We start from the raw sequence: 22,260 nt of genomic DNA on the forward strand, positions 1-22,260 counted from the left end.
GCAGGACCTCGTCCTTCTTCCTATCCACGTCATTGATCCCTACATGGACTATGACATCTGGCTGCTCACCCTCCCTCCCGAGAATACCGAGAACTCAATCCGAGATATCACAGACCAGGGAGGCAACAGACCATCCAGGATTCTCAATCTCTCCCACAGAACCTCTTATCTGTCTCCCTAACTATCAAATCCCCTATCACTACTGCTCTCCTCTTTTCCCTCCTTCCTTTCTGAGCTGAGGGTCCAGTCTCGGTGCCAGAGACACGACCACTACAATTTGTTCCTGGGAGGTCATCCCCACCAACAGTATCCAAAACAGTATACTTATTGTTAACAGGAACAGCCACAGGGGTACTCTGCTCTTTCTGTCTATTCCCCTTCCCTCTCCTGACAGTCACCCAGCTACCTGCCTCCTGACTTTTAGGGGTGAGTATCTCCCTGAAACTCCTGTCTATTTCTGCCTCTGCCTCACAAATGATCCAAAGTTCATCCAGCTCCTTAACTCAGTTTCTCAGGAGCTGCAGCTGAATGCACCTTTTCCAGGTGTAGTCATCAGGGACAATTGTGCTGTCCCTGATTTCCCACATACTGCATACAGAGCACTCGACTGCCCTAACTGCTGCCTCCATTACCTACTCCTAGGTTAATTAAATTAGTTAAAGGAACTTGCCCGGCCTTACCTCACTGGGAGCAAGCTCGTCTTCAGCCTCTGCTCACCAAAGCCTCAAAACTCCATTCTTACCATGAGCCACACACACTGGCCACCCTTCTTCTCCTTCTCCTCATTATTATTATTATTATCGTCTGTTTAGATGCATCTATGCGTATTACAGCCCTTCACAGGATGTATAATTAGTTATAGAACTTCAAGGAACTCAAATTCTCAAATACAACCTAGTCTCACGTATAAACTGAATAATAGACTCTTCAATCAGATGTTGATTCTCTTGATGGCCAAACAAAGATTTAATAGAAAACCAAAATAAATTTAAGCCAAATAGCCTCTTGAACAACATGCTTCTTTCAATTTTGTATCGATTACAGCTCAGCAAAACATGCTGGACTGTGTCTGGACTACCACAGTCACATAATTCAGTAGGATGTTTTCCTATTAACTTTAAATAATAGTTTAGCCCACAATGCACCAACCTAACTCTTGTAAATTTCACCATATCTCTGCAACTTAAAAGGTAACAGTCTGAGACCTTTTTAACTAGTGGGTGACTAGAAAAATAATGCCTGCCCCTTAATTCATTTTTCCAATCCTCCTGCCACTTCTTCTCTATACCTTTTTTTTAATCCTACTTCTCAATTCTGCTCTGCCTAGGGGAACTCTAATTTCTACTTGCCTGCTCTGTAAGGAAGACTTTGCAATGCCATCCACAATTTCATTTCCCTCCACCCCAGCATGCCCAGGTATCCATGAAAATCTAACTGCACAACCCATCTTCCCTACTCTAAACAACACTAAGAGAACCTCAATAACTGTCAGGATGAGCTTTTGATTTACTCTCTTTTATAGACTCTAAGGCAGCAGCAGAATCCGAACAGATGATAACCCTACGTGGTCGAGAGTCTTCTATCCACTATAAGGCCCAGAGGATTGCTAATAATTCTGTTGCAAAGACAGAAACACCATCTGAAACCCGGTGACCAATCTTAACTCCAAGTTGAGACACATACATCCCAAATCCTGCCCTACTGCTCTCTGGGTCCACTGAGCCATCAGTAAAAATCTTCAGATAAGATCCCCATTTGTTATTTAAATATTCATTTGTGATTAACGCTGATGAAATTGCACTGCTTCCTTGAAGCTGAAAGAGGAGGAATAGGTTTATTTCTGGTTCTGGAAAGAGCCAAAAAGGGACAGGTGGCAAGCAAATTTGGTCAACTGTGTCCTCCTCAGTCAGTTTCAATTTCATAGCCCAGTTATTAGCCAAATCTAAAAATAGGTATCTTTTAATTTTACTTTGGTGCTCCGACTTCCCCTGCAAAAGACACTTTGATGGACAGCTGTAATTGAATCCATTTAATTTTGCCCAATACTGCAGGCCCAACTGAATTCTTCTTAAATGCAGAGGCACTTCTCCCATCTCCACACATAATGCCGGGACTGATGTTGTTCTAAAAGCTCCACAACAGAGTCTAAGTGCTTTGGACTGCACAGTGTCTAGTTTTCCAAGCACTGCTGTAGCAGCAGAATCATGAGCAATACAACCATAATCTATAACTGGTCTAATCATAGCTAGATATATTAAGTACATAGTTTCCCATCATGCTCCCCAGTCACATCCAGCAATACTTCTCATAACATTTAAAACTTTCTCACACTTTCCAATTGTTTTATCTATATGAACCCTCCAAGTAAGTCTTTCATCAAACCAGACACCTAAAAACTTGAATACCTTGACTCTTTCTACTGAAGAATCATATAAACACAATTCACAATCAGGAATCTTTCTTCTAAAGCCAAAAATCATGTATTTGGACTTAGAAGCAGAAATCCAGAAACCCCATTTATTAGCCCAGTTTTCAACTGATCTTAAAGCCTTTTGTACCTGCCTTAATATATACTTGATGTTTCTTCCTCTTTCCCAGATTGCACCATCATCTGCAAACAATGATTTGCCAAATCCTGTCCATACCTGATCAAAGATATCATTTATCATGACATTAAAAAGAACTGGACTAATGACACTTCCTTGAGGGGTACCATTACCTATTTTAACTGACTTGGAGCTTGTTCCACTATTCTTACTTGATTTCTCCTTTCCTTTAGGAAATCTTTGAGCCAATTAAACATTCTACCTCTAATTCCCACATCACAGAGTTTAATTAATAAGCCATCCTTCCATAGTGAGTCATATGCTCTTTCAATATCTAGAAATACACTTACCATTACTTCTCTATTTTGAAATGCTTTTTTAATATCATGATCTAAAAGGGCAACAGATTCCATTGTTGATGTTCCAGTTCTAAAACTATTTTGATAGGCAGCAAAATGTCCCATATTTTCCAAAAATTAAACAAGTCTGTTGGTGACCATTCGTTCCATTGTTTTACAAAGCACTGACGTTAAAGCTATAGGCCAATACGAACTAGGACTAGACGCGTCCTTACCTGGCTTCAAAACTGGAACTACCACCACATGCTTCCATTCTACTGGTAATTTTCCTTCTTTCCACACTGAATTAAACAATGCTAGAATTTCTATTAATACCGAGTCATCTAAATGCTTAAGCAATTCATAACACAGTCCATCCCTACCAGAAGTGTTTGAACCTGATTGGACAGCTTCCTGCAATTCTTGAAAGGAGAAAAACAAATTTATGGAGCTATTATCATCCAAACTCCTGTCCAATTTCCAATTTTCCTTTAACATAATTTCCTTTCTCAAATCACCTAACTCTCCAGAGCTGTGTAATGCTTGGATCACCTCTGCAAACATATCAGCCTATTCCTTATTGGTTGCAGCTTCAATATCTCCTTCCAGCAAAACTGGGGTAGATGGTTTCCTATATATCCCTGACATTCTGTGAATAATCATCCATAGCTGCTTTATAGGTGTCTCAGGGCCCAGGGTTCCACAAAATCTTCTCCAACTATCCCTCTTTGCATTTTTAATTACTCTCCTTGTTACTGTTCTTTCCTTTCTATACTCCATAAAATTATCTAACACTGGGTACTTTCTTAATTTCCTGTAAGCTCTATTTCTGTTTCTTACTGCTATATCACACTTTTTATTCCACCACGGAACTAATGCTCGAGCCTTAAGTACATTCCGTAGCGGAATAGTCAACTGAGCAATTTTATGAATTATGGAACAGAGGGATTCATTCCAATCGTCTATGGAGCCCTCGCTTTTAATCTCTTCTATTATATCCACAGCCTTCTCCTGGTACTCATCCCAATGGGCCAAAGAAAAATTATACCTAGCAGACCTCTCCTCAACTTCTACTATCAAATTTCTACCAAATCTACATAATATAGGATGGTGATCACTTCCTAGTGTGTATCTGTCCATAACATCCCATTCCCCAACCCTAGCTAAGTTTGAGGAAGTGATAGACAAGTCTAAGTGACTACAAGTATTCTTCACAATATTAAATCCTGTAGGCCTTCCGTCATTTAGCAGTGCCATGTTGTATTTATCTAGAAACTCCTCTATTACCACTCCATTACTATCTTTACTTTCACTACCCCATATAGGATTATGGGCATTGAAATCTCTAACCCAGATAACTGGGGATCTTACCTTATTTCATCCAAATCTGATAACATCATATTACCTGGATTATAAAAGTTAATCAAAGTTATTTGACCAGGAGAGCTCCAAACCTCCACAGCCACAATTTCAAGGTTAGATTTAAAATCAAGTCTTCTCCTGTTTTAATGAAAGTTGCACACTCTCCACCAGATTTACCTGTTCTGTCAGCTCTCAAACTATCATATCCAGGGATCACAAAATCTAAATGAGGCTTTAACCATGTCTCCTGTATACAGATCAAATCAGGCTTGTCTTTAAAAGTTCCAACAAATCTTTTTAATTCTTGACCATTTGCAGATAAACTTCTTGCATTCCATTGTAATATTAAAAACATCCAAATACTAATTATTGGCCTCTTTATCCACATAAAGCTCCTCTGTACTCTCTGATCCCAAAAACTGGGAAGTATTCAGTGATGGTTTGTCTGTCATATACTCATGTAATTTTTCCAGTGAAATCTGTTTTATATCAAGGAATCTCTCTGCAGCTCCAACAACTACTTTTATTATATCGGACCTCTTGGCTGTAGTTTTAGCCCCAACCAGTACGTCAACAACAAACGCCAAAAAAGACTCTTTAGTCATCAACAACATGCCTGAAGGAACCATAGTTGCAGAACTCAGAATGAACTGACTCCCCATCATTCCAATCTTTTCTTTACTTATCCTTTGCTCTGTATCAACCTTCTTTACTGCTTCAGCATATGATATTTTTTGCTGTATACTAACATTCTAAATCTGCTTTGCCTTACTGAAATACTCACATCCTCTGAACACTGCTATATGGTCCCCTCCACAGTTACTGCATTTAGGCACCACTGCCTTATATGCTTTAATATCATGATCCTCTCCCCATGTCATACATCTTCTTTTACCTCAACATAAACCAGCAACATGTCCAAATCAGTCCGGTCCCTCCCTCCTTTTACTTGTCCCTGCCAATTATCTCAAGTACTCACTTCCTCTAATCAACACTCTGTTTAGCTCTTCAGTTGCCCTCCACGCTCCTTTTAAAGCACACTCACCTCAGCTCCTCAGCTACTACCCATCACTCAGCGCTCTCCCGAGCCCCTCGCTCCTCGCTGCTTCTCCTGCTGCAATGGTCCCACGATCACACTGTTTATAGACTAGATGGACTGGACCTCAGGTTCTCAGAAAGGTAGCTGAAGAGATTATGGAGGCAATAGTAATAGTCTTTTAAGAATTACTAAATTCTGGAGGACTGGTAGATTGCAAGTTTTGCTCCACTGTTTAAGAAGGCAGGAAGGCAGAGAAAGGAAATTATAAGCCAGTTAGCCTGACATCAGTAACTGGGATGATAAAGTCTATTATTAAGGATGTGGCTTTAGGGTACTTGGACAAAAGGGGAAAATTTGGAATTAAGAGGTGCAAGAGACATAGGATTCACTGGAGGTTAACTTCCAGGCTGAGTCACTAGTAAGGAAGACAAATACAATTAATTTTGAGAGGACTAGAATATAAAAACAGGGATGTACTACTTAAGCATTATAAAACCTTGGTCAGAATGCACTTAGACTATTGAGAGAAATTGAGATAAATTTTGGGCCCCTTATCTAAGAAAGGATGTGCTGGCATTGGAGAAGGTCCAGACAGGGTTCATAAGAATGATTCTGGAAATGAAAGAATTTGAATATGAGCAATGTTTGGTGACTCTGGGCCTGTGCTCACTGGAGTTTAGAAGAAAGAGGGGGGATATCATTGAAACCTATCAAATATTGAAAGGCCGAAACAGAGTGGATGTCAAGAGTAAGTTTCCTATAGTGGATGAGTCTAGAAACAGAGGGCACAGACTCAGAATAAAAAATGTTCCTTTAGAACAGATGAGCAGAAATGTCTTTAGTCAGAAGGTGGTGAATCTGTGGAATTAATTGCCTCCAGACCACTGTGGAGGCCAAATCATTGGGTATATTTAAAGCAGAGGTTGATAGGTTCGTGACTAGTAAGGGCCTCAAATGGGGTTGAGAGTGATAATAAATCAGCCATCATTGAATGGCGGCAGAGACCTGATAGCCCAAAAGAGTTAGTTCTGCTCCTATATCTTATGGTATTAAGATCTTCAGATTCTTCAGTTAAATATTGCATTGAAAGCATTCTCCCTTCAGCCTCAACCAGTTATTGTTCTGGAGGCATAATTCCTTTTACCAACACATGAAATTCATATTGTTTCATTGGTGTTATGATTTCGAGAAGCACACCATTTGAAGTGAATTTACAGGTTTTCTTAGGCCCAGTATCAGTTCATGCTGAGTAGTGCTGATTAAAGGCTGATCATAAAACTAATCAATAAGCTTCAAGACCTAGTACTCAGTAGCTCCTTGTGCACCTAGATCCTCAATTTCCTCACTTGCAGATCCCAGTCAATTTGAATTAGCAACGTCTCCTCCACAATCTCCATCAGCACAGGTGCACCACAAAGTGTGTGCTTAGCCCCCTGTTCTACTTACAGTATATTATGACTAGGAGTCTAAGCAAAGCTCCAATGCAAGACCAAGGAGCTGACTTTTGAATTCAGGAGGAGGAAGTCAGAGGTCCCTGAGCCAATATTCACTGGGGGATCAGAAGTGGAGAGGATTAGCGAGTTTAAATTCCTTGCTACTATCATTTCAGTGTACCTGTCCTGTGTCTAGCAGCTACATACCATTACAAAGAAGGCATGGCAGCACCTCCACTTCCTTAGAAGTTTGCAAAGATTTGACATGTCATCTAAAACTTTGTCAAACTTCTATACACATGTGGTATAGAGTGTATTTATTGGTTGGAGCCTGGTATGGAAACTCCAATGCCCTTGAACGGAAAATCCTCCAAAAATGTAATGGATACAGCCCAGCCTATGATGGGTAAAGCCCTCCACCATCAAGCATACCTACATGAAGCCAAGTTGCAGGAAAGCAGCATTCACTATTAAGGACCCCCACCAACTAGGTCATGCTGTCTTCTCACTGCTGCCGTCAGAAAGAAGGTACAGGAGCCTCAGCACCCGCACCAGCAGGTTTAGGAACTGTCATTAATCCACAACCATCAGGCACTTGAACCACTCTGGAGAACTTCACTCAATTTCACTTGACCCATCATGGAACTAGTCTTGATACTTATTGTTTATTTATTCATTATTAGTAATATTTTGTTTTTTCTTCTGATTTTGTATTATCACAATTTATTGTCTTTTGCACATTAATTGTTTTTTCATCCTGCTGGGGTGATCTTTCATTGATTCTATTGTGTTTCTTGTATTTCCTGTGAATGCCCACAGGAAAATGAATCTCAGGGTTGTATATGGTGGCATATATGTACTTTGATAATAAATTTACTTTAAACTTTGGAAGTGCTATGTGGCTGGGACCAGTGATGGAAGAAATTTCCAAAGTTGCAGCACTTTGAGGCTAAATATTCGCAGAATCAAGTCCTTTGGTTTCTCATGGTGTCCTTGGTCTTTCCTGGTGTCATGGATTCTTGATTACCTGACTGGCAGACCACAGTACGTGTGCTTGCAACACTGTGTGTCCGACAGAGTAATCAGCAGCACTGGGGCTCCACAGGGGACTGTCTTGTCTCCCTTTCTCTTCCTTTCTCTTCACCATTTACACCTCGGACTTCAACTACTGTACAGAGTCTTGTCATCTTCAGCAGTTTTCTGATGACTCTGCCATAGTTGGATGCATCAGCAAGGGAGATGAGGCTGAGTACAGGGCTACGGTAGGAAACTTTGTCACATGGTGTGACCAGAATTATCTGCAACTTAATGTGAGAAAGACTAAGGAGCTGGTGGTAGACCTGAGGAGAGCTAAGGTACCGGTGACCCCTGTTTCCATCCAGGGGGTCAGTGTGGGTGTGGTGGAGGATTACAAATACCTGGGGATACGAATTGACAATAAACTGGACTGGCCAAAGAACACTGAGGCTGTCTACAAGAAGGGTCAGAGCCGTCTCTATTTCCTGAGGAGACTGAGATCCTTTAACATCTGCCAGATGATGCTAAGGATGTTCTATGAGTCTGTCGGGGCCAGTGCTATCCTGTTTGCTGTTGTGTGCTGGGGCAGCAGGCTGAGGGTAGCAGACACCAACAGAATCAACAAACTCATTCATAAGGCCAGTTATGTTGTGGGGATGGAACTGGACTCTCTGATGGTGGTGTCTGAAAAGAGGATGCTGTCCAAGTTGCATTCCATCTTGGACAATGTCTCCCATCCACTACATAATGTACTGGTTGGGCACAGGAGTACATTCAGCCAGAGACTCGTTCCACTGAGGTGCAACACAGAGTGTCATAGGAAGTCATTTCTGCCTGTGTCCATCAAACTTTACAACTCCTCCCTTGGAAGGTCAGACACCCTGAGCCAATAGGCTGATCCTGGACTTATTTCCTGGCATAATTTACATATTACTATTTAACTATTTATGGTTTTATTACTATTAAATTATTTATGGTGCAACTGTAACAAAAATCAATTTCCCCCAGGATCAATAAAGCATGACTATGACTATGCAACTTTGAAGGCCTTGGTAAACAAGTGTAGAGGAGGAGAGAATTCTTGTACCTGTAGGGTACAGAGAAACCCTCCAGGTACAGACCGAATCAGTGGTGGGGGAAACGGTGCTGCCGAAGTCAAGAGAATGAGTACAGGATGTCAATAGAATTTTCATTGCACTGCACGCTTGGTCAAGGTCAATGAAAACATTGCATCTTTTATGTGAACCACTAGCTTTGCATATTATTACTATTACTCATTGCTCAGCATTAAAGCTCATCAGTATTCAGGGCTAAATGTCACCTGTTCCATTGCACCTTTGAATGCTTAAGCTTGATATGCAAAACTCATAGCTTATATAGAAAATCACTTGTTCCAATTGTCATGTGCACTTCACTAACTTGCCTTGCTCTTTTTTTGTGGACAGAGTGGTGTATAACTTGCAGTGGTAAACAAACATGCAGTTGTTTCATCTACACACCTAGTGAGAAGGATGCTGATTAACACTAGACAGCAGTATCATTTTCTGTTATCAATGGCAATAACGAGACTATTGAAGTATCTGCATTCTTAATCTCGACTTCATCATCGACCCAAACTGATTTGCAATGTGCAGGTGTAGGCAAAAACTTCTCACTGGGCTGTCCCCTTATTCTTTTCAATTTCTTACACTTCGGAACTCCCCAGCTGAACAGGTTTCTTCTGCTATGCAGCATGATTCAAAAGAAAGACCTACATTCCTGAATCTCATACTTGCAGTCACCAGCTCTGTTACTGGCACCCTGACTACTGGAAGCATAGTTCACTTGCGGGATCAGCAAATACTCAAGCTGCTGAGCATGTTGACCTGTAACCAGGGCAACAGGAAACATAGCCCTGTTGCCAGTTCTCCATAGGTTGAAAGCATGCCCTAATACTCCGGCACAACGTCCCACTCTGTGCTTTCCTGTGTTCTGTCCATGCACCAAACATTTCATTCCTTTTCGAGTTAGCTGCCCCATTGAAGAAGAGTCAAAAACAACTCAAGACTTGCATTGCAAAAATAAATAGTGTTTAGATTTATTGTGAGAAGATTTAAGAATAAGATTAAAGAGTTCATACTGGTGCTAAGCAGGGCTTTGCACCCAGGGTATTGCATTCCTTACCTGAAAGAGGGTTACTTGCATTAGTGGAAGCACAATAGTATTTCACTCACCTGGTGCCTGGGGTAACAGGTTTGTCACAGTTGGTAGATTAGATTAGTAGAGTAGAGTAGACTAGGCCTCTATCATCCAGGGTCTGGAAGAATGATAGGTAATCTCATTGAAACATAAAAAAACTCTTAGAGAACGCAGCACGGTGAATGCAAGGAGTTTGTTTCCCTGGCTGATGAGTCCAGATGTAGCGGGGTGGTAGTCAGGGTCTCAGAACTGGGTGGGCCGCTTCGGGCTGAGAATTGAAGAAACCTCTTTACTCAGAATCAATAAATCTCTGGAGTTCCTTACCTTGGAGAGGTGTAGAGGTTTGTCATAGAGATTGATAACTCAGAATTTTAAAGTAATTGACTGATATGAGGATATTGCAGGAAACTGGTGCTGGGATAGAAGGTTAGCGATGATCTTGATGAATGGCAGAGCAATTTCAAATGGTTGGATGGCCTACTTCTGCTTCATGCTTTATGTTTTGTTACCAAATATACTGTTTGAGCTAATTGCTCAATAATTGTATGGTTTGTATCATAAATGTGGTTGGAATGATGATTTAATTTTGTCTTTAATTCCAATGAACTAGACAAACAAAATGGGTATAATGACATTCTGAGAAATTGTTATACTCACCTTTTAATTCGATGATCACAGACCGCAGGACTATGAAAAGGCTCCTATTGTACAGCAACAGCCAGGAAAGTGGAGCAACGTACACAAAATGCTGGTTAGGTAGCATCTATGGAGGGAGATGACCAGTCAACATTTCGGGCCGAGAACCTTCATCAGGACTGGTCCTATGATTCCCACCATAGATGCTGCCTGACATGCAAGGTTCCTCCAGCATTTTGTATGTTGTTTCAGATTTCCAGCATCTGCAGTCTCTTTTGTAACTCCATAAAAGATGAGATTTGTTATTGTCTTTACTGCAGTGTGCCTCCAGAGTAGCCAAGAAATGGCACTCCTGTTAAACTATATCAATGATTTGCTCAAAGAGGTTACAGATAGCAGGGTAGGTCTCAATGAAGGTAGATTGTGTTCGTGCACGGATTAGACATTGGAGTCAGGATTCAGTGCTTGGAGCGTCTTCTTTTGTCCAGAACTCTTTGGGCAGGCATGGTGATTCAAAGACAGAGACAAAGCATACTAACACAATATAAAATTAGGGCATTCAACAGTGATCACTTGGATCATAGATCAGCTCTACATTTAGGGAGTGCAGGTCAGTAGAGCAATCATAACGTCCAAATGTGAAGTCCTCAGTGAGAAGCAGGTGAATTCAATGACATCCTGCAGTGTTAGTAAACCTGGAATCCTAACAAATGCATTTGCTCTCTGCACCGTTTCTTTAATTATTTTTATTGAAACTTATTGTCATTTTTAAAATATTTTTCACTGCACTGCTGTAACAAAACAACAAATGTCATGACACATCAGTAATAATAACCTGTTTCTGATCTCCTCATTCTGGCACTGGTTATTGTCATTGATATGTCATGACATTTGTTGTTTTGTTACAGAAGTGCAGTGAAAATCATTACAAAAATGATGCTAAGTTTCAGTAAAAATAATTAAAGAAATAGTGCAAAAGAGGAATTTCTATTCCTTCTCTGCTACTACAGTTGTATCAATGAAAATTGGCAAATCTCCATTAGCATTTTTCCTGTGAAATACAGACTACATAGACATATTGCTTGCTGAGTGCACAAAATAGACTTCTTAAATACGAGGGGTGATTGATAAGTTCATGGCCTGAGGTAGAAGAAGTCAATTTTAGAAAACCTACCACTTTTATTTTTCAACATAGTCCTCTTCTACATTTACACACTTAGTCCAGCAGTCGTGGAGCATATGGATGGGTGATTTGAGTGATTATGCAGAAAGTTTGAAGTTAATAACTCATCTCCTTCTACCTTAGGCCACAAACTTATCAATCACCCCTAATGAGTTACAGTGCTAACTTCAAACTTTCTGCATAATCACTCAGAGTTGACCTGCATGTGCGTGTAACGAGAGCTGTATAACTCATCTCCTTCTTTCTTAGGCCACAAACTTATCAATCACTCCTCGTACACTCATTAGAATTCTGCCTTCTTACCCTCCTCCTCCCTCTTCTGCCAAGTTGCTAAATTTTGTATGCTCACCTTCATTCTCTCTATCTTCCTGAACTAAATGAAAATTCACTCAAGCACCTTTGTCACGAGGAACACTTTGAAGCCTGAAATCAATATACTCAAAGTCTTTCAGCAAAAGCACTCACTGCTCGAGTTGCCTCAGGTTCTGTAAAACGATCAACATAAGACTTACACCATAAGACATGGGAGCAGAATTAGGCCATTCAGCCCATTCAGGCTGCTCTGGCATTTCATCATGGCTGATTTATTATCCCTGTAAACCCAATTCTCTTGCCTTGTCCCTATAAATTTTAATGAACCAATTAATCTCTGCTTTAAATATACCCCATTGTCTTGGCCTGCATAGCTGTTTGTGGCAATGAATTCTATAGGTTCACCACACTCCGACTGAAGAAATTTTCCTCGTCTCTATTCTAAATCAGTGTCCCTCAATTCTAAGCTTGTGCCCTCTGGCCCTAGCCTCCTTAACCTTAGGGAACAATCATTCCGCATCCACTTTATCTAGACCTTTCAATATTCGATAGGTTTCAGTATGATCCTTCCACTTTCTTCTAATCTCCAGCAAATACAGGCCCACATCTATCAAACGCTCCTCATATGTTAACCCTTTCATTTCTGTGATCATTCTTGTGAATCTCCTCTGGACTCTCTCCAATACCAGCACATCTTTTCTTAGATAAGGGGCCCAAAATTGCTCACAATATTCTAAGTGTGATCCAACCAGTCCTTATAACGTCACTCCACTCTTCAAGAAGGGAGAGAAGCAGAAAAAGAAAACTATAGGCTAGTTAGTCTGACTTCAGTGGTTGGGAGGATACTGGAGTCGATTATTAAGGATAAGGTCTCAGGGCACATGATAAAATAGGCATGGTTTCATCAAGAGAAGATCTTACTTGACAAATCGGTTAGAATTCTTTCAAGAAATAACAAACAGGATGGACAAAGGAGAATCGGTTGATGTTGTGTACTTGGATTTTCAGTAGGCCTTTGACAAGGTGCCGTGCATGAGGCTGCTTAGCAAGCTGTGAGCTCACGGTATTACAGGAAAGATTCTAGCATAGCTAAAGCAGTAACTGGTTGGCACAGCAAAGACTGGAGCTTTTTCTTCAGGCTGCAGTGACTATTGATGCTCTACAGGGTCTGTGTTGGGACTGATTCTTTTTGCATTATATGTCAATGATTTGGATGATGGAATTGATGGCTTTGTTGAAATGTTTGCAGATGATATGAAGATAGGTGGAGGGGCAGGTAGTTTTGAGGAAATAGTGGAGCTACAGAAGGATTTAGACAGGTTAGGAGAATGGGCAAAGAAATGGTAGATGGAATACTGTGTCGGAAGGTGTATGGTCGTGCACTTTGGTAAAAGAAATGAAAGGGTTGACTATTTTCTAAATGGAGAGAAAATACAAAAAAGCTGAGGTACAAAGGGACTTGGGAGTCCTTGTGCAGGATTCCCTAAAGGTTAATTTGCAAGTTGAGTCTGTGGTGAGGAAGGCAAATACAATGTTAGCATTCATTTCAAGAGGACTAGAATATAAAAGCAGGCATGTTATGTTGAAACTTCATAAAGCACTGACCTCACTTGGAGTATTGTAAGCAGTTTTGGGCCCCTTATCTTAGAAAGGATGTGTTGAAACTGGAGAGGGTTCAAAGGAGGTTCACAAAAATAATTCCAGGATTGAATGACTTGTCGTATGTAGAGCACTTGGCTCTGGGACTGTATTCACTAGAATTCAGAAGAATGAGGAGTGACCCCATTGAACCCTATCAAATGGTGAAAGGGCTTTATAGAGTGAATGTCAGGAGGATGTTTCCTATGGTGCAAGAGTCAAGAGGACACAGCTTCAAAATAGAGGATTGTCCATTTAGAACGGAGATGAGCAGGAATTTCTTTAGCCAGAATGTGGTGAACCTGTGTAATTCTTTGCCGCAGGCAGCTGTAGAGATGGAGTCTTTATGTATATTTAAGACAGAGGTTGATTGATTCTTTATTGGTCAGGGTAGGAAGGAATATGTGGAGAAGTTAAGAGATTGGGGCAGAGAGGAAAATAGGATCAGCCATGGTGAAAGGGCAAAGCAGACCTGATGGGTAAAATAGCCTAATTCTGCTCCTATGTCTTAAGGTCTTATAAAGCCATCCTTGCTTTAGTATTGTAATCTTCCCAAAATGAATGCTGACGTTGCATTTGCCTTCCTTACCACTAACTCAACCTGCACTTTACCCTTTATGGAATCCTGTATAAGGACTTCCATATCCCTTTGCACTTCTGATTTTTGAATTTTCTACCCACTTAGAAAATAGTATTCGCCTTTATTTCTTCTACCAAAGTGCATGACCAAGCACTTCCCTGCACTATATTCCATCTGCCACTTCTTTGCCCATTCTCCAATTCTGTCCAAGTCCTTTTGCAGACTCCCTGCTTCCTCAATGTCACCTGTCCCCTCCACCTATCTTGGTATTGTCTGGAAATTTGGCCACAAAACCATCAATTCCATCACCCAAATCATTGACAAATAGCATGTTAAGAAGCAGTTCCAATACAGATCCCTGATGTAATGAGAAAAAATTGGAGTATAATCTGCCTACTTTAGTATGCAGTAACCCATATGTCTTTCTAATCACATTATCTTATTCTGTTCCCATTTTTACAGGTCTTTGAACTTGTACTCCAAGGTCTATTGATTTCACAATACTCCTTAAGACTTCATCATTCATGGTGTATGTCCTAGGCACACTGGTGCTCCCATAATGCATCACCTTAGTTTTCTCTGGATTAATCTACACCTGCCATTTTCAACTCATGTCATCACATATCAATATCTCTCCGCAGCCTGACAAGCTTCTGCTCTTTTAATGACTCCACCAATCTTCGTGTCTACCATTACTCTCCTATTGTCAATACAATTTTTGGTCCAGTTTGCCAACTTCCCCTGGATTCCATGGTCCCAAAGCTTTTGAACCAGTTTCCCTGTGGGTCCTTGTGAAAGGCCTTACCCGCGATCATGTAGATTATATCTATGACTTTGCCCTCATCGATACACTTTGTTACCTCTTCAAAGGCAATATCTGTCCCTGACAATATAATGTTGACTCTGATTAGTCCATACCTTTCCAAATGGTCATTAATTCTCTTCCTCAAAATATTTTCCTGCATCTTTGCTACCACAGGCGGTAGACTCACAGGTTTATAGTTATGAGGCCTTTTCCTGCTGCCGTTCTTGAAAGGGGGAGACAAAATTCATTGTCTTTAAGTCATTTGTTACCTCGCTTGTGTCCAATGAAGATATAAAAATCTCAGCCAGAGCCTCAGCAATCTCTTCCCCTCTCTATCCTTCCATCTCTAAGACATGGGAGTATCTCCTTTTATTGAGAAAGACCTACATTAGACTTTCACCTACTCCATCACCAAATTCTCCAATTACAAAGTCTGTTTCCTTTGTGAATACTGATGATAACCTCACCTATACCTTTTGGCTTCTTGCACAGATTGTCTACGTTGTTCCTAATGGGTCCAACTTCTCCCCCCGCCCCCACCAACAGTATTCCTTTACCCTTAATGTATTCATGGAACATCAGTGATCTTATTTCTGCTTCCAACTACCAGCTCTTGCTTGTAATCTTAATGCAAAGCTGGCTACCAAACTGAGATTTATTTTGGTACCAAGGGATCAAATCACAGTCTGTCTACTCAACATGGTCATACTGTACTTTACAGCAGAAGAGAAATTGTGTAAGTTATGCTATAAATGTGCAACCCATGTGGGCACGTGGCCAAGTGGTTAAGGCATTGGACTAGCGACCTGAAGGTCATGGGTTCGAGCCCCATCCAAGGCAATGTGTTGTGTCCTTGAGCAAGGCACTTAATCACAGATTGCTCTGCAATGACACTGGTGCCAAGCTGTATGGGTCCTAATGCCCTTCCCTTGGACAACATTGGTGTTGTGGAGAGGGGAGACTTGCAGCATGGGCAACTGCTGGTCTTCCATACAACTTTGCCCAGGCCTGCACCCTGGAGAGTGAAGACTTTCCAGGCGCAGATCCATGGACTAACAGCAAGACTAACGGATGCCTTTAAATGTGTAACCCATGCAATTCAGTTACGGTACAATGCCAACAATGGGTGCTACAGAGCCAAATACCACTTGTTTTTTTTGGAGGACATATTTTATTATCAGTTGCCCACAAAGCAATATCAAGCTTCTTATGTCATTTTCTAATTTTCCAGATGGCATTTATTCATGTGACTGCAGTTAAGGACCAGTTGCCAAAAGAAGTTGATGGTGCAACTCGTTACTTGGTAGTGAAAGAAACTGAAATCAAACACATTACCAAAGCTCATCTACACTTCATAGACACAGAGTCCCCGGAGAATGAACTGATGTTTATAATAACCAAACCTTGTTTTTCTTCAAATCAGCAGAGGTACGCTATCCCATTCTTTATACTTAGTTTATTCCATTCAACATGTTCCTTTCTTTGAATGCGATGGATGATTTTCACAGTGTTGCAGAGAAGCTTTGTTGTTCATTTTAATCTCCTAGTTTAATGGGGCTGGGTTTCTGCTTTGGATGAAATTGAAAGTCATGGCTCAAGTTTTTTTTCCCCCTAAATTGCATCTATTTTGAAATATACAGTACTTCGCTCTTCCCAGCATTCAAAATTCTTCACAATAATTTTAAAAAAAATATACATCATTTGAGTTAAATGAGATATTGTGGTCAAGGTGATAAATCTAATTAAAAGTGGTTATCTTAAAACAATTTTTCCTCTTTACACTCATGCACTAAAGAATGAGAACAAGCAATCTTGAATCTTTTAAGTTAACTATTAATTGCTGCCTATGAATAACTTGATTTTAAATAATTGCAAATAACTTTTCTATTTTCAGGTTAGTTTAGGAAGCTAGAAGAAGTTACTTAATGAATTAAACATGTTTATATGTCAACTTAGAATCTCTCAAAATATATGGGTTGGTGATTTGTGAACAATGGTTCCAGCTTATTTTCTGGGGATGACTCGGAGAACTGCCTGTATGTGCAGATAGTGGAATGCTGGTTAATTTATTGCAAGGCATAATAAATCCAGAGTGGGTGCTGACTACTTCCAGTAGATTTTTTTTTCCAAACTATGGAGGAAATATGAATGGCACTGATCGTAATTTATGAATAAAATTCCAGGATTTATTGCTTGATGTTGATATAAAGGAATTGGGGTAGAAAAAATACAGCACAGTACAGGAGAAATGGGCTGTATGAATCAGCAGAATGGAGGTATATAGAAGATAAATACAATCTTTTCCTCTGGTTGTTACTGTATTGAATTGTCAGATGGTTTTGGTGATAATAATAAATATTGATATTTAATGCAATAAATTCATGAAATAAATATTTATCAATTAATGTGATTTCTTCTATCCCACTTTTTTCCTGGTTTCATCTTTTGGATTTAACAGTAATTTAGTATGGTTTATCCAACAGTTAGTCAATGGATTATATTTTGTCTACAATAAGTTTTAGATTTGTATCACATTGATTGAGAATTGACAGAATTTTTTGTAAAACTTCAAGATAATTTTCCTTATGTGCCAACATAGTTATCAATCACATCTGTCCTCATCCATACTGAGATCCTCATTAAGTATCCCTTGGAATAGTGTGAATAGAAGATGGAAAATCCACATGTTCTATTTTATGTCAGAAACACTTTATAAGCAGCAATAAACATTCTGCAGTAGGAACTTAGTAGGTTGAGTAGCATCTATGGAAGGGAAGGCATTTTTGACGTTTAGATCAAATCCCTGAGTTTTGAAATCTTGGGTTTTAACCCGAAGCTCCCACTGATACTGCTTAACCCACAAAGATCCTCCAGCCGATTGTTTGTTATGTAGTTGTGCTACCTTTTGTGAAGTTCGTAAGTGATATCTGGATGGGAGAGAAATAGGGCCCGGTGAGACTGTGATGAATTCTCAATTTGCAAAGCTGAGTCAATGATAACAATTGCTTGAAATACTTTGTCATAGAAGGCATTTATAAAAAAATATCCTTCACAAATTGACTCAAATGTCTAATTCATTCTAGAATTTCAGGACAGTAAATCCAAAAATCAGGTTGTATGATTGAAAATTAGATATATGCCTCCTTATGTATATAAGATCTAGAACTAAGAAAATGTACAATTATAATGTGGAGAAAGTTTACTTGATTCAGAAATTTTGTCCTAATTTTGCATTACAGAATACCTGATGCAGGCAAAATTGTTTTCACAGACACCACAAAGAATATGATGAAGGATCCTTCTGTTCCCATGCTGAAATCCTTTACGCAGGTACCTTGAGTAAAATGCTAGATTGTACTGTGTGAGAATTCTACACTTTAAATTAATGTGATATGTGCAATGCAGCATTTAAAACATGATTACATTTTCAAAAGGATTGAACAATTCCTAACTATAGCATTCTTTCAAACATTTTACTTTAATGCATTCCGTCGTTGCCATCAGGAACCACACAAAAGATAAATTTACAGTATCCTTTACTGTGTCTTGTACTGTTAGAATTGTGCTGATAATTGATATTAAAAGTAATTGAAATTCAGAGGGGTTAAGTCATTATAAACTGCTTCTGTTTTTGTTTAATTATATTACGCTGCTGCTGCCAAATTTGGTCACAGTTTGCTCTGTTTTATGATAAAAAATAAAAATACTCTGATTTCTTCCATGAGCTGTGGTAATATCATTATGTGTAGAATAGTTGGAGAATTCTTATGGAGTTCAATCAATTAAAAGAACACAGTAGTCAACTACTCATGAAATGAATATGAAGATGTTCCATATGGTCACATAAGTGACATTTCTTGCCAGAAATGTTCAATATATTTTTAATTTCAAACAGGGTAAAAAAACTGCGGGTCTAAAAGGGAATAGGCTAACTGGACATCTCACTCAAAGAAAATGTTCAACAGGTCAGGAAGCACCTACGAAGGAGAATCAGGGATAACTTTTCAGGTCAATGACTTTTGAAGTCTTTCAAAGAACTGAAGGAGTTGTGATGCTCTGAGTAGGTTCTATCTGTATTGTAAGGTTCTGTGATTATTTCAGAGGAACTGTGATATCTGCAATTTCCCAGTGCTATCGGTAATCCCCATTCCTAAGATACTTCTTCAATTTTGTTTTTTTTAATCAGGTGATAAACCTGCTGTAGACCATGGAAATGTTCATGTTGTTGTACTTGGGAACCTGCTGTTTCTGCTGGCAGTTATATTTAAATCATAAAATTACTGAAGTAATTAAGAACTTTCAGTTGAATGATCTCCTTTATCATTACTAGTTACTAGTGATCTCTTCTATAGTACTCCAGTCATTAACCCAAGCTTACTTTGAGCTGGATTTTCAAAGAAAAGTGTCTGACAAACAGTTTAGATTGCTTTGAATTGGGCAATCCAGAGAAATTAGATTGTTCAAAGTATATTTATTATCAAAGTACATATATGTCACCATATACAACCCTGAGATTTGCTTGTTTGTGGGCATACACAGTAAGTACAAGGAACATAATAGAATCAAAGGAAGATTAAACCCAACAGCATGGACAAATAACCGAAGTGCACAAGACAACGAACTGTGCAAATAAAAAAGGAAAACAGAAATAATAATATTAAATAAATATCAAGAACGTGAGGTGAAGAGTCCTTAATGTGAGTCCACAGGTTGGGGGAACAGTTCAGTAATAGGGCGAACGACGTTACCTCAATGGTTCAAGAGACTAATGGTTGAAGGGTAATAACTGTCCCTGAACGTGGTCCTGAGGCTGCTGTACCTCCTTCCTGATGGTAGCAGTGAGAACAGTGCATATCCTGGGTGATGGGGGCCCTTAATGATGGACGCCGCCTTTTTGAGGTATCTCTCCTTGAAGATATCTTGGATGCTACGGAGGCTAGTGACCGTGATGGAGCTGACTAAGTTTCAGTCAATATACTCTTTACCACACGTATATAGAAGTTTGTCAAAGTTTTCAGAATCAGAGTCAGTCTCAGGTTTAATATCATCAGCATATGTCATGAAATTTGTTAACTTTACGGCAGAAGTACAATGAGATACCTGATAACAAAAATATAGAGGAAAAAAACTAAATTACAGTAAGTATGTATGTCTATTAAATGGTTAAATTAAAATCGGTAGTGCAGAAAAAACTGAAATAAAAATGTAGTGAGGTAGTGTTCATGGGTTCAATGACCATTTAGACATTAGGTGACAGAATGGAAGAAGCTGTTCCTGAATCACTGACTGTGTGCCTTCAATCTTCTGTACCTCCTTCCTGATGATAACAATGAGAAGAGGGTATGTCCTGGGCAGTGGGGGTTCTTAATGATAGACAATGCCTTCCTAAAGCACTGCTCCTTGAAGAAGGCTTGGATACTACGTAGGTCAGTACTAATGAATAGAATTGAATTGACTTTATTACTTACATCCTTCATATACATGAGGAGTAAAAATCTTTACGTCACGTCTCCATCTAAATGAGCAATGTGCAATTTATAGTAATTCATAATAAATAGTATGTACAACAGGGCAGTCAATATAACATAGAAATACAATTGTGTCAGCATGAATTAATCAGTCTGATGGCCTGGTGGAAGAAGTTGTCCCGGAGCCTGTTGGTCCTGGCTTTTATGCTGTAGTACTGTTTCCCAGATGGTAGCAGCTAGAACAGTTTGTGGTTGGGGTGACTCAGGTCCCCAGTGATCCTTTGGGCCTTTTTTTACACACCTGCCTTTGTAAACGTCCTGAATAGTGGGAAGTTCACATCTCCAGATGCGCTGGACTGTCCACACCACTCTCTGCAAGGGCCTGTGATTGAGGGAAGTTCAGTTCCCATATCAGGCAGTGATGCAGCCAGTCAGGATGCTCTGAATTGTGCCCCTCTAGAAAGCTTTTAGCATTTGGGGGCCCATACCAAACACCTTCAACCGTCTGAGGTGAAAGAGGCGTTGTTGTGCCATTTTCACTGCACAGCCGGTATGTACAGACCACGTGAGATCCTCGGTGACGTGTATGCCGAGGAACTTAAAGCTGTTCGCCCTCTCAACCCCAGATCCATTGATGTCAGTATGGGTTAGTCTGTCTCCATTCCTCCTGTAGTCCGCAACCAGCTTCTTTGTTTTTGCAACATTGAGGGAGAGGTTGTTTTCTTGACACCACTGTGTCAGGGTGATGACTTCTTCTCTGTAGACTGCCTCATTATTATTTACGATTAGGCCAATCGGTGTAGTATCATCAGCAAATTTAATTCGCAGATTGGAGCTGTGGGTGGTGACACAGTCATGAGTAGACAGAGAGTAAAGGAGATGATGGAGCTGAATAATTTTACAATTTTCTGCAATTTGCTTTGATCTTGTACAGTAGCCCAGCCCTCATACCAGATGCTGATGCAGGCAGTCAGAACACTCTCCATGGTACATTTGTAGAAGTTTTTGAGTGTTTTAGTTGGCAAACCAAATCTCATCAAACTCTTAATGAAATATAGCTGCTGTCTTGCCTCCTTCATAGCTGCATCGATATGTTGCGTCCAGGTTAGGCCCTCAGAGATATAAACAACCAGTAACTTGAAATTGCTCACTCTCTCCACTTCTGATTGGTTTGTGAAGTCCACAATCAGCTCTTTGGTCTTGCTGACATTGAGTGAAATGTTGTTGCTGTGACTCCACTCAACTAACTGGTATATCACGCTTCCGTATGCCCTTTCATCACCATCTGAAATTCTGCCAACAATGGTTGTATCATCAGCAAATTTATAGATGGCGTTTGAGCTATGCCTAGCCACACAGTCATGGGTGTAGAGAGATGTCATGCTGAATCTTCGCAAACTTCTAAGCAAGTAGAGGTGCTGGCATGCTTTGTTCATAATTGCACTTACTTGCTGGGTCAATTGATACTGTAACACCAAGGAATTTAAAGTTGCAGACTCCTTCTTGATGAGGACTCATAGACCTCTGGTTTCCTCCTCCAAAAATTTGTTGAATTTCTCAGGAACGATACTGTCCAGCTAAATCAAAGTGATCATTAAGTTAATGAATTTGACATTCAGCGATCACTCTTCAGTTTGTGGGTAATACAATAAACATTGACATTATGTTTTTTTTTGTTTCAAGGTTATTCCATGCTCAGTTGACAGAAGTTTACAATTCATTGAT

General features: G+C 39.9%; 1 protein-coding gene across 3 annotated transcripts in view; it reads left to right on the forward strand.

Moving 5' to 3' along the window:
* Nucleotides 1–22,260, forward strand: part of frem1b (Fras1 related extracellular matrix 1b) — a 237,134-nt gene that overhangs the window by 60,671 nt on the left and 154,203 nt on the right. For all 3 annotated transcript variants that reach the window (XM_072274667.1, XM_072274668.1, XM_072274669.1), the window contains exons 11-12: nucleotides 16,299–16,495; nucleotides 18,307–18,397. In XM_072274667.1, the coding sequence (XP_072130768.1) occupies nucleotides 16,299–16,495; nucleotides 18,307–18,397 (288 nt within the window). The remainder of the gene's footprint in view (nucleotides 1–16,298; nucleotides 16,496–18,306; nucleotides 18,398–22,260) is intronic.

This window comes from Mobula birostris, chromosome 12 (genome assembly GCF_030028105.1).
Source record: "Mobula birostris isolate sMobBir1 chromosome 12, sMobBir1.hap1, whole genome shotgun sequence".
Classification (NCBI taxonomy): domain Eukaryota; kingdom Metazoa; phylum Chordata; class Chondrichthyes; order Myliobatiformes; family Myliobatidae; genus Mobula; species Mobula birostris.